Source organism: Dermochelys coriacea, chromosome 1 (assembly GCF_009764565.3).
Source record: "Dermochelys coriacea isolate rDerCor1 chromosome 1, rDerCor1.pri.v4, whole genome shotgun sequence".
NCBI lineage: Eukaryota > Metazoa > Chordata > Testudines > Dermochelyidae > Dermochelys > Dermochelys coriacea.
In genome coordinates, this window is record NC_050068.2 from 207,919,397 (window position 1) to 207,932,957 (window position 13,561).

Here is a 13,561-nt window from a genome sequence, read left to right on the forward strand (position 1 = left end):
AGCCCTATCCACTTCATCTACCCTCTCTAACAATGAGGGTGACTGCAGTCTACCTCTTGCATTAGCTCAGTAATGACAGTTTCATATGTACTCAATGTGCAGGGGAATTTTAGAATGCAGTATAAATAACTAACCACCTCATATACTTCACCAGATGATCAAAGCCCACCACAATTCCTATGTTTTCTTGAAAGGAGAGAGGGTCCAAAAAGACAGGAAGAGGAATTGGTTTTTAATATACAAAATGGTTTTTGCCTGGGAATGGTTACAATTAGGTTTCTTTCCTCTACTCACTGGTGCAAGGAAGGTACTTAAAAGGCAATAGAGAACCACACCGCATCCCAAAACAAGTTTTTGTGCACACACTATATCCAGCAGGGGCTCTGTCATGGTGTACAGCGATTTGGAAGGTACTATCTCAGATGTATTTAATGAGATCGCATCTTCCCCCCCCACTTTTGAAAACGTTTCATGGATTGTATGAGCAATGCTGAACCTCCAATCTTACACCCCTGGGAAGTCAACGTTTAAAGCTTTACTTGACAGAGCTCTCAAAGCTAGTTGATAGGGTCCCTGTTACACTTTGAAGGGAGTGTAGAGTCTTTTCCCAGAGCCTGATTATTTTCAAGAAAATAGAAGCTACATCACTGAATCTTTTAATACCTACAAGAGTAATTAGGGTGCTGGCTGCAATGTCAAGCAGATGGCATTCATTTACAACATTTATGCATCTGTCTATTTGAAAGATATGAGACCACAAATACCTAGAATTACAGGAGAGATTCAGACACATTTTTCAATTTTATTCTTAATGGGAGAGCAACAACATCTCAACTTATCACATCTTCCAGGGAAAACAGACAGGGATTATAGCATTTATGGTACTAAACACTGCCACAGAGTTCACTTGGCGTACTGCTTTGCTCACTCTGTGGTTGTGATATTCCTGATTCCAGCTACTTTTTCAGGGTCATCACTAGAACAATCAGCACTAATAGAAGGGGAAAATAACTGGAACTGAAGCATAGACCATAAGATGAGCAACAGTGTCAGGCTGATACTGTATATCATTTGTAAAACAGAATATTATAAATGGAGCTGGAACCAGACAATATTCAGTAAAAACATGATTAAAGTATCTCTGATGGTCTTCTGGGAGAGCAAAAAAGTCAATTCAGGCATAAAACTCAATACCTTCCAAAAGAAGAAAATAAAATCCACCAAGTGATCCTGAAATCAACTTTTCCTTTGGATAAATAGATCTGAAAGAGTAGTACAATTCACAGTGGCATAAAGTTCTCAGATTGCTTGTGTGCTTGAAAATATCTCATCAGTAAAAAAATACCAGAGAGCTAGAGGCAAAACCCTTTCTCTGAATTCTGTACATGGACAAATGCACAAGGGATCGGCAGGCATCAGGTCATCAGATCCATGGGAAACCAGCAGTATTGCAGAGCTGTAGATCACAGGTCAGGGGATGAGGGGTAAGAATAGTAAGGCCCATTTTCCTGTAATAAAGGAATGAGAAGTTAACTAAATGTGTCTCCCAACTCTCAAGTGCATGCAACTGAGGGATGAAAAGGAGGCATAATTAAACAAACATTCTTGACCACCCCCTCATATCCTAGTACAGTACCATCCAAACTTCACCTACCTGAGAACTGCACTGGCAACTTGCTGGGAGCCTGCAAATTGCTTGCTCCTGATTTGAACATAGCAGATCACAGCTGATTTAGCCTTAATCCAAAGCTGTGGCCTATCAAGACTGCAAATGCCAGCATGTAATGTGGTCAGTAAACCTTTCAAGATGGCACACTGCCTACAGACACATGTAGTGTCTGTTCCTCTGTATTTAAAGTGAGGGCAAAGGTGGGTCAAAATGACACAGTCACATTTGTCCTGCACTTTGGGGAGAAGTCCAGGAGGAAGAGAGGATTAAGACAGCCAGGAGCAGTTCCTCCTCTCCACTCCCTTTCCCTAATGTGTGGGAATTTGGGGCTGGGAAGAGGAAACAAAATTTGAAGGCCATGAAACAATACAAGACAACACAAAGCAGCAGGATGGCAGACAGCAACAATCCCCTGTGCGTCAGGTTTTAGGTTAGTTAACTTCTCAGAATATTACAGAAAACTGTTAATAGCACCATATAGCTACTCGATAAGCCATGGAAAACTTAGTGAGACCGTCAGGAGATAAGCAAGGTGAAGGAGAGAAGCAAGCAGAGAGAATAAGAGACATGAATACTTCTAAGATCTGCACCTGTAGAGCATCTAGGATTCAAGAGGAGGCAGACCAGCCATACCTCTGCATCCAAGTTAATGGACACAATATGCTTCATCAAAGAGTGCTCCTCCCCAAGAAAAGCAGACCATAGTGACCCTAATCTTCATTATGGAGCCCATGAGGACTACAGGTCCTCAATCCAGGCTGCTCAGATCAATGTGGAGTACTGCATGCTGCATCTCCATTTGGTTACTGATTAAGTTGGTTACAATTGTCTTCATTTAATACAAACTTGGTGTGGTCCTCGGCTAGGCAAAGAGTGGTGTCCCTAATTTACACACAAAAAATATAAGAGAAGCCTCTACTGGAATAAAGGGCTGCTTCTGGGCCAAACCCTCTCCTCAGAGATTGATGTAGAAAAGACTAACATGGGACAACTGACTGTTTCTATGAAGTCCAAAAAGAGCTGTTAGTCTCCCCAGCAATCCATCTAGACTTCCTTTTGAGAGGGGTGAAGATGACTTATTCCAGTCTGCTTCACAAAGCTGTAAGACACTCTACTGCGCTTGGGAGCATAAACAGATGCTTATCACCTGAAGCCACTTACCCTGGCATCGTATTCAAGGACAAAAGGGGGGAAGTCAATCTGTTCTGGGGGTATGGCTGTGAACAATTGCTGAAGGTTTTCCACATAGTGGATTTTGTCCTTTAGCCCTGAGATGGTAAAGGTTGTGAAAAACCACGTGGAGACCTAAACATAGAAAAGAAAAGAATTAAACTGATGCCATTTCTGAGTCTTCAGTTCAACATATTATTCTGTACTCGTATAAACCAGTCAAGCTTCAGCATTGTAAGTGCGAGCACACAACAATAAAGAATAGTCCACTTCAATTGCTAGTCTAGCAACCTGTTACTTGCACTACAGAGTAGTGCTTTCAAACTCAGACTGACATTTTTCTTAATTCTACACCCCCATATTGCTGCACGGCATTGGTGTCTATTTACTCCTTCCTATTCTGCTATTTCCAAAACTCTGCACATTACAATTAGTTTCTTCACTTCCAGATTAGCCAGATAAATCTCTTTCCTTGCCTTGGTTTTAATGCCTGTTAGCACCATTTTTTCTAAGGCAATTTAGAAAAAAAAGTGACCTTCAGTTGTCCCAAAATCCCACTGATAGATGCATCCTCTCTGTTCTGGGTATTTGTTTTCCTCTCTCCTATACCCTACATCTGCTCAAATGGCATCAGACCCGACTTACATCTGTTACCCAAAACCCTAAGTCTTAATTTTAGGTCCTAACCTTGAGTCTCCTTCAGATCTTTTTATAACAGAACACAATGTAGAGCAGGTGACTCAGCTTTGTCTTCCCACACGTAAATCAGATAGGGAATTACCAGCCAGGTGTTGTTTTGTTAAGGCCTATTAGTGTGGGCAACTGCTCTACATGTATTGAAATTATTTCTGGGAGAAGAGAATGATCTCAAACCACACTTTTAGAGCACAATGTAAAACTGGCTTCAACTAATCTTCCTATTGGGACACCACAGCACATCCCATTCTCCCAACCCAAAGAGTAAGTCCAGGCCCTGCTGACTGGAGGAGACAGATCTGTGTGTATGTACACTAGTGAATACAGTAATTTGTTCTGGGGAATTTTTTTACCATTGTCTCAAACTTGTAGTCCAGGGGCCATTTCGTCCCTCACTTTGCAATATCTCAGCTATTCCACTTGTTCAGCTATGTATTGAATACAAAGCATAATTCCCTTTGGATTACAAAACCCACGTAGGAACTACCTTTAGAATATATAAGTCAGGATCACCAATGTGGCAAATGCAGTTTGTTCTATCTAGCAGAGGAAATCATGTGAAGGCACACTGAATAGAACTGAAATTTGGCAGCAATTTAAAGCTTTGCATTGAGAGAAGAGAGCAACTTCTAATGAGAGTTGGAAGTTGCTAATGCAAACAAACTTACGGCAGGCCCTGGATTGTTTTCAGTTGTGTTGGGGAAGAGGGGGAGTAGAGAGAGAAGCCTGAAAATGGTTTTCCTTTCACATTTTGTTTCTTGAACTATAGCAGAGTTTCCTTTTCGTTTACTGCACTGGCATCAAGCATGTCAACAGAAACATATAGGTGTTGGCACGAGTGAGTATATTGTTGCTGCAATTTACGGAATGGAAAAAATCTGACAGAACGGTGGATTAAAAATAAGATATTTTGTATGTAAACGTCCATCCCAAACAGATCTTTAGTTTAAGCTCAACATTTGAGCTGAAGGAAGCAAATAGCGTCCTTGAAAAGTACAGTGTCCTCATCCTTAAACAGTACAACCAGATTGGGAGGTTGAGTGTGTGCGTGCATGTAGTGGGAGGGAGAAGCAATTGGAACGAGCAGTGTTTTAAGACTGATATTTTATGATGTACCAAGGCTAGAATCAGAGCGTATACACTACTAGAAAGCGGAGATGACCAGTTTTCCCACTGACATTCAGATTTGCTATTAGTTCTGATGGTGAGAGACCTCTGATCCTAAAACTGTAACTTGATCCTTCACTCTAACAAAGTGTTTTTGTCACTGGTCTGAATATAGCAGATTTCAAATCTTGCACCATGGTAGTTTTCACTCCCTGACAACAGGAGAGGATGGAGCATCGAAACAATGAAGTTAAGTTCACCAGACAGTCAATATTCAGAAGCATAATTGGTTACACTGAATGCAATGGTAGCAATAAAATGTTATCCAGTAATACAGTATTTTGGGGGGTTAAATAGAGGACTTCTCTCTCCAGTGCAGTCACCTTCCAGCAGCACCAGACTCTTGAGCAGACCATTGAATGCTCACATCGGAGCAGGAATAAAGAAAACAGGATTAGTTTAGCTGCCTTTTTGTGTACAATGGATTACTCAGCATTAGCCAATCACACACTGCTTTAATTACCCTCTGTTTCGGGGATCACTGCTTTGCTCTCACATCTGCAAACTTAGTTTAGAGCAACATGTTCTATAAAAAGCTATTAGCCTTACAATGCACATAATTTAAAACAGTTTCTCTTCTCAAATGAAACAAATGTTGGTTGGCAGAATAAACTATGTTCATGGCCCCTACAAAACAAGCACAGCTCTGGTCCGCCAAGACACGATAAAAACCTCTAGAGCCCAGCAGGCCCAGAAATAGTGTATAGAAATACAACAGATGGCAGCCATCAAGTATGCCAGAATTCAGTACAGCAATAACATTGATTATTTACATTACAGATTTAAGAAATGAAATACAATGCAGAGACGTGTAAGAGGAGGGCACTGGGGGATGGGATGGGGGAAAGCTTACAAAGCAAAGAACTCCTGTTCTTGAGCTTGAGAAATACAGTGTCCTACCCTAGGAACACTGAAAAGCAAAGCAGAGAGAAACATGCACTTCTAAGGCATCTAAGCAATTTAGATCTTATGGGACTCTCCTGGCTCAGAGACTGAAAAGACCATGCGAGTCAAGCTATCTCCTACTGGCTACTTCCTATTGCGTGTCTCATCTCACACTCCATAAGGAGATGGATTCTCCTTCAATAGCCAGCTGCAGGCCCATGAGCTGTCTCTTGTAAACAAATGCTCTCCTTGCAGGAGTAAAGTTGGGGAGGGATAAGGAGATTAGGTAGAAGACAATGGAGAGACATGAAAACAGATTACAGTCTGAAAAAAACACCCCAAGAAAAACATTTAAGTCAAAGACAAGAAGCCCAGAAGATATGATTAAGGCCAGTGCAAGAGCAGTGTCATTCTAATGACACCTTCTGCTTGGAGGAATGGCATTTACAGGCTCCAGAGGGAACTTTATCCAGCTATCTTCAGGTGCATGGCAAGTTGCCGGGATGAAGGGCCTGAAGGCTGGGGTTTCTTGGACGTCCAGCATAAGAAAAAGTAAAGGGAAAATTGGAAAGCTATTGACAATAAAATGATTAGCATTCCTTTAACATATATCAATGAGAACAGAATCTCCAGAATTCTTGGGACACCAGATTTGAAGCCTCCAGAAAATTCAGCCCTGGCTCTTCTCCATTGTTTTCTCCCTGTTCTCCTTACCTCTGCTCAACTTTACCCATGTAAGAAGTGGTGTTGGGCCGGTAATTCAACAGGGGGGCATTTTCCCTCCAAGTCAGTACAGACTGAAAACCTCTGCACGATGTTGTGGGGACAATGCTGCTGGAGGTATTGTCTTTTGCATGACCTGCAAAACTGAGGCTCTGATTATCATTAAAGATCCCACAACATTTTTTCCTTACAGCAATGTTTCTCTACGATTTCTGGCTGGTGACCCCTATTCAAAGCAAAAATTGTCACTACTGTCTTATCATTGGTATTCTCTAGTAAATGTAACAATAAGTCTATATAATAATATCAACTAACTCTTTATATGGCACTTTTCATCTGCAGATCTCAAAGCACTTCACAATTATTATTACAGTGTGTGTGATTTAAGAGGTTGACTGAGAATAATTTGACCTTTATAGGTAAGGGAGTGAGATTTTCTTTGTTTTAGATTGTAACAAAAATTTCACTGCCTTAGGGCCCTGGATTGTCTTTTGTGCCCCCTCCCTTTGGGGTTTGTGATCCAATTGTTGAGAAACCCTGCCTTAGAATACTAGCTTGGTCAAATTCCATCTTTGTTTAATTCCATTTTACTTCCCTATATTTCCTCTGGCTGAAAGGCCCCTAAAGTAGCAGAACTGCATTCTGCAATTTGAAGCAGAGGAGGACACACTGCATTTTTCTCTGCATACTAATCCCCAGTATGTTTTTCCTGCTTGTAGCTATTTCAGAACTCTGTTGCAGTCTCTGACAAGAAACCTAAAGACTTGGGCAGGCTTTTTATTTACCTCACAAGCAAGATCTGTGCATGACTATTTCCACTTGGAACCTCTAGATTTTTTTTGTTCTACACATGAATTCTGATAGGTCTGAAAGGGAAAGAGGACTACAGGCCACCACAACATTCACTTCCTTGACAACAGGTTACCACACTGTGCTACAAAGTCATGAGACCGCCTTGTCAATCTTCTCCTGGTGCTGGCCAAGATGGCCAGCCATCTATCCAGGAGGAGGAAGCTGAACAGAAGGGAGTGCTTTGCAGCAGTGGCATCTATTTCTGTTCCTTTATCCGATCATGCCTCTGAGCAGAGTTTCTCTGGGTGGTGTCCCCCGACTCCTTACATGCCTTTGAGGAGCAGTGGGTGCTGTCTAGGACTCTCTGTTTGGTGTCCCCCCTGGATTTTTGACACCTTTCCCAATCCTATTTTTTTTTCTCATTGTCCTCATAAATCACTAGTAGCCTGGACTAAATGGTTCCACCCCCTTAGCTGAGGGGCGGGTCTACACCCACCCTTCCTGGTACTACCACCTCACGGCAGAAGTCCTACAACCAGACATCTTTACTACACAACCCTGATTCATCCCTAGAGCAGGTCCATCCTATGCAGTGATTGAGGCAGGGGTCTGGTGGGAAAAAATAGTATTTGATCATGTAATTAAAGATGGCATCATAATGCATATGCACAGGAGGCTAAATTATGGTTGCACATGCAACCTTAATTCTGGGATTTCCTAACTTTTAAGTACTTGAATTTGCAACTTTAATAATGGTCTTAATAGTTTTTTGTGTGCATGTAAATGGGCCATCTTGATTATCACTACAAAAGTGTTTTTCTCCTGCTGATAATAGCTCATCTTAATTAGCCTCTTACAGTTGGTATGGCTACTTCTACCCTCTCTCTCTCTCTCTCTCTCTGTATGTATGTATATATCTATATTTCTATCTCTATCTATCTTTTTACTATATGTTCCATTCTATGCAGCCGATGAAGTGGGCTGTAGCCCACGAGAGCTTATGCTGTAATAAATTTGTTAGTTTCTAAGGTGCCACAAGTCCTCCTGTTTTTGCAGATACAGACTAACACGGCTACTACTCTGAAACCTGTAATTTTCTAGTTTTTTAAAAAAAGCAATATGAAAAAATTGAATTCCATCTTGTGGAACCATACTGACAATGACACGGTTCAGCAGCAGGTTGCAACCTTTACATGCACTGCTCAGAGTTCTGCCACTTGATCTAATAGAGCAACTCATAGCAATAGGAGGACTAGCACTAGAAGGGGAATGAGACACTTTGCCCGGAGAGTTCATAGATGACAGAGTAATGGTGAGACTCAGAGATCTTGCGTTCCACTACAGGCTTGGGCAGGAAGTGTGCTCTAATACAGTGGTTCTCAACCAGGGGTCTGTGGCCCCCTGGGAGGACACGAGCAGGTTTCAGGGGGTCTGCCAAGCATGGCCAGCGTTAGACTCGCTAGGGCCCAGGGCAGAAAGGCAAAGCTCTGCTGTGTCAGACTGCAGCCCAGGGCCCCGAGCCCCACCACCCAGGGCTAAAGCCAAATCCTGAGCAACTTAGCTTTGCGGTGCCCTTTGTGGCATGGGGCCCCAGACAACTGCCCTGCTTGCTACCCCCTAACACCGGCCAGTTGTTGTGGCACAGCTGGGCCAGGGAATTTTTAACCATGTTGGCTGGGGCCTCAGAAAGAAAAAGGTTGAGAACCCCTGCATGGTCACAGATCCTTCTGTCTGTTTACCTGAAGCGTGACCCCTTTTGCCCTATTCCCTCCAATTTATCTCAGTCCTGTCTCTTTACCACCCCCTGGTTCTTCATCCCAGTCCTGTTTTCTTTACTTCAGGCTACTCATATCAGTTCCAGTCTCCTTGCCCCAGCAAGTCTTAGTCTCACCCCTCTGGACTCTACATTTCAGTCCCAGTGTCACCAATCCCTTAACTCCTTGTCCTCAGTTTCCTTTGCCCCACCATTCCCAGCCCCTCCACCCAAAAAGCACCTCATCCATTTTATCCCCATAACCCTGGCCTCCACTCACCCACCACCCACTGTGGCTCCCAGCCCCAATCCACCATCCCCAGACTCCTCATCCAATCTCAGCATCCCTCTCCCTCACCCCCAATTGGCCCTGTCTCTTTGCCCAGCTAATCTCAGTTTTCCCTCTGTACCACGGATCGTCATCAGATCTGTCTTCCCTTTGCACTCACCTCCTTCCTCTGCCTCACTAGTTCTCAGGCCCGGTCTGTCTCCTTGCCCAGTCAGTCACTGCTTCTCCTCTTCTGCTTCTCTTCCAGCTGCCAGTCCCAGTCTCCACCTCCCTGCGCTTAGGCTTCTTGTCCCTATCTCCTCCCACCAGTCTAGCTCTGGTTCCCCCTGCATTTGATTCAGGCAGGCTCTTCCTCCATGTGGCTTAGGCTCAGCAAGGCTCATTGAAAGCACAGGAGACAGAATCGTGGCACTCTGTTCAGATGCCTGGAATCAGAATGGCCTGCTGTAGCCCAGAGCTACAACTGCAGGGAGCATGCCTAGTGTGGACAGACACTTTAGAGAATTTATCTGCTAAAAATCTAATGAGTCTCTACTGAGCACGTGAATTGCACTTTTTCAAAGGCCTATGTGGCCAAATTTTCACAGGGACAGCAAAGGCATAGCCCTGACACAAAGGATACCTCCCTGCTCAGTTTCAATCCCTGCTCCAAAGCATAAAGTTTTCAGAACTTTTAAAAGAAAAAAGGTAACCAGATGTTTTAAATATGGGCAAAACAATGGATTTTTCAAATCTCATTCTCAAACAGTTGAACGATTTTGGGTGAAATTTTCAAAAAACAAACAAACAAAAAAACCCCAACAACCACCCAAAACCAACCAAACAAAAAATCCAACAAATCATAAGGCAGATACGGGACATGGAAAATTTCATCCCAAATGATTTAAGTTTGGCAAAGTTACAAGCAACTGAAAACAGGGTTTTTTAAAAGGGAACTATCAGGGAACCTTAATATGAGGCAGCACTATCAGCCCCACCTATCATAAAATGACCAGATGAGTCAGCCAGTTTTATTTTTAACATAGATGTCAGGGACGCAAGGACTACAGGTCCAAACATGCAATGCTACAAATTAATCTGATTGGAATGCTGATGAGATCAAGATGGGACAATGCATACTGGAACACAGTCTGCTCTGAGCACATCTTCATATTAAAGACAGGGCACTCATAGGCCACACACTGACCATGTCTACTGTAAACCCTAAATCTAAACCTTCATGCTGTTCTTATCAGCAGGATATCTGAGTGCTGTCTTACTGTTGCAGGAAATGGCAACCTATTCAGTGTTCACAAACTAAACTATTAATTAGCACAGACTATGGAATTAACCACCTACCACAACCTTCTGGTCAGCAGGCATTGCCATTGGCCTAATACGCTTTGTGTTCATCCCCATGTAAGGAAAAAAAACAACACAACAAAAGAAAACCTCATAGGTTTCAGAATGTTAACTAAGCGATGGTCAGAAGGCTGACTATACATGCAATTTGTGGTACAGAATGGAGGCTACTACAAAAAGCTACTCTTTGGGATGGACAACTACCCAAATGGATGAGGGAAGAGAAGGGCTGACGGCTACACTGGTATGGAATTAATAAGTTCATTCTAGTACAATATTTGACAAGTGTAAAGAACTATATAAATGGTGGTGGCATTAATAAAATGAAATCAAGGAACCACCAGAATTGTTTGCCCAACTCATAATCTAAGTACAATCACCTACATTCCTCTATCATGTTTCAACTTATTGAAATTGCAGGGAGGCGCCAAAGCAGAATAAAACACATTTGCAATGGAATCTGGCCTGGACCTTGGGGACCACCCTCCTACTCTTACTCCTATTTTACATAAAGTGACAAAGGCTCTCTAATGAAGATGGCAGGTCAGACCTGTAGTCTGACATCTAATTTGAAAGTGCGAGCACGTAAGATGTTAGTTAGGGCCAATGCTGCCACTTTAGCACCTTCCAAGCAGAATACCCTGATTACTGTTTTGATCCACAGTTGAGAAAAAGGAAGAGAAGCAGCACCACCTTCTGGTCGCCTCTAGAGACCATAGAGCAAAGCAGTAACAGGTCCTTTTGAAGAGGTTAGAAAAATCCACAGGAAATAAAAAGCTGAAGCCTTGCTTAGGCCTCCCCAAAAGGAATTCTTCTTCCCTTTTCCACCTTATTATTTTAATATTACAATCTAGGATCCTGACTGAGCCCATTGCTAGCTCATCACTGCTACTCAGTTTTTTGGAAAAGACCAGGACACAGGCAGTGGGAGACTCATCTACAGGTTAATGGGTTTGAATGTGACGCAAGCAAGCAGTTACCATAGCAAATATGAAGGCTATTTGGTGGCCTATGTGAAAATAATTGTTAGGTCTCTATCAGCTGTGCTGCGTGTTCCTGAGCTGACCTAAGGCCAACAAGAGGGGAGGGAAGCAGGCAGGCAGGCAATCTCAGCGGAGGCCAAATAATGGCCATGGAAATCAAGTTTTCCCCCTCTGCCTCTTGAATACCCACATCAGATCAGGTTTGAGGCACCCTGGTGATGAGGTGCATGTGTATGAAGCTTGCACTGACACTGCTTTTGTACCATAACTGTCCTTGGGAGTAAAAAAGGCCCATGTGGTGAACCACAAAGAGAAAAAGATTCAGGTTTCTGGGTTCACACAGCTGAATGTCATATTTTAAGCCAGAGAGCAGGAGAAAGGACTTATGCCTCTTTTCTTTGAATTAAATGTGGTCTGAAAACTTTAAATTTTGTTAGAGGACACCCAGAGATATGTACCCCAACCACCTGTGACACTGATCAGCTTCATTCTCAGCCTTTCAAGACAACTATTCCAGTTTATCAGACTAGGACCTCTGCTGTAACAGCTAATGTCTGCATCCATTCAGTACCTTAATAATGACAGGTTTCAGAGTAGCAGCCGTGTTAGTCTGTATTCGCAAAAAGAAAAGGAGTACTGGTGGCACCTTAGAGACTAACAAATTTATTAGAGCATAAGCTTTCGTGAGCTACAGCTCACTTCATCGGATGCACTGGTGATGGCTTATCTTAAGTGATCACTCTCCTTACAGTGTGTATGATACACACACACACACAGAGAACATGAAACAATGGGTTTATCATACACACTGTAAGGAGAGTGATCACTTAAGATAAGCCATCACCAGTGCATCCGATGAAGTGAGCTGTAGCTCACGAAAGCTTATGCTCTAATAAATTTGTTAGTCTCTAAGGTGCCACCAGTACTCCTTTTCTTTTTACCTTAATAATGAGGCTCTGTGCCATTGTTCATTCATGTGCACTAACCAGCAATGCAACTTGGGTTAATAGCAACCTGAGAGATGAAGCATCCCTGCAGGTCAGAGCACACATAGTAAAATGGGAAGTGAGCAGTAGTGATACACAGGGGCCCAGCACAGAGGTTCATCACTAAGGCAGGAAGGGAAAGGCTAGTGTACCAGCCACATAAGCTAGAAACAACAGTACACAAATGTGTACTAGCTCTTGGAAAACACTTATCTAGCAGATATGGCCTAGTGTTTTGAAGTCTCTCTCTCATGACTTCTCCCCTTATACTATAATTTTATGCCCTATTTTATTTCAGAAGTCTGCATTCTTGGCCTTTGGTACAGTATACTTCACCTTTGAGCGAAATGTTGGGTGGACGAAATACACTGCCTTCAAATTTCTCTTGTACCTGGTTTAAAGAAGAAAGTGACGCTTGTTAAAAAAAAAAAAAAGTAATGCGCTCATCCTATTAAATTCAGCCAAAAACACAGCTTAAGAGTGTTTGGAGACATTTGCCCACTTGTGCACAAGTGCTTGTGGTGCTAACCCTGACCCATAGCATTCAAATCCAGGTCAAAGGGCAGCTGCCCTAAGAATAAGCGAGGCAAAGAGTTTCCCTGCATCTCTAGATAAATCCTATCAGATCCTCCAGTCCATCGTGCAAAGAGGGTTTCACATTAGTTACAACTGTTAGTGCGGACTATACGTCTCCTCCAGCAAAATGGATGGAGCATCCCAGTGAACAATACTGTCTTTTGGAAACACAAGCTTTAGAGGCAGATGGAATGAGCTCACATAAAATATATGGGTGCAAACATGCCTGCCTTCACTATTGATCGATATGCAACAGGCAGGGATTGCAGAGACCAGTATATGACACAAGCATGCAAGAACTAGAATTAATCTCCTGTTGAACTGAGGCACTCACAAGTTACAATAAGCATTACAAAAATGCCTAGAAATTTGTTTAAATGGTTTGATTCAGAGCAGGAAAGGAAACAGGCCTTTCTTCCTAATCTCTACTGGTTTTGTTAGACATCTGGGTCTATTGGCCCCTGTGAAATTCTTCCCAGCAATCCTTTAGCTATGGAAGCAAACTGGATAAAGGGGTCTGTCTTAAAGGTT

The 13,561-nt window shown here is 42.7% G+C and overlaps 1 protein-coding gene across 7 annotated transcripts in view; it reads right to left on the minus strand.

Annotated features, from left to right (window-relative positions):
- Positions 1-782: 782 nt before the first annotated feature.
- Positions 783-13,561, minus strand: part of GDAP2 (ganglioside induced differentiation associated protein 2) — a 51,358-nt gene continuing 38,579 nt past the window's right edge. For 6 of the 7 annotated variants that reach the window (XM_038388098.2, XM_038388097.2, XM_038388102.2 and 3 more), the window contains 3 exons: positions 12,791-12,845; positions 2,831-2,974; positions 783-1,508 (listed from right to left, as the gene is read on the minus strand). In XM_038388098.2, the coding sequence (XP_038244026.1) occupies positions 1,464-1,508; positions 2,831-2,974; positions 12,791-12,845 (244 nt within the window). In that variant the 3' untranslated portion in view covers positions 783-1,463. The remainder of the gene's footprint in view (positions 1,509-2,830; positions 2,975-12,790; positions 12,846-13,561) is intronic. The other variant, XM_038388100.2, reaches the window with a different exon arrangement.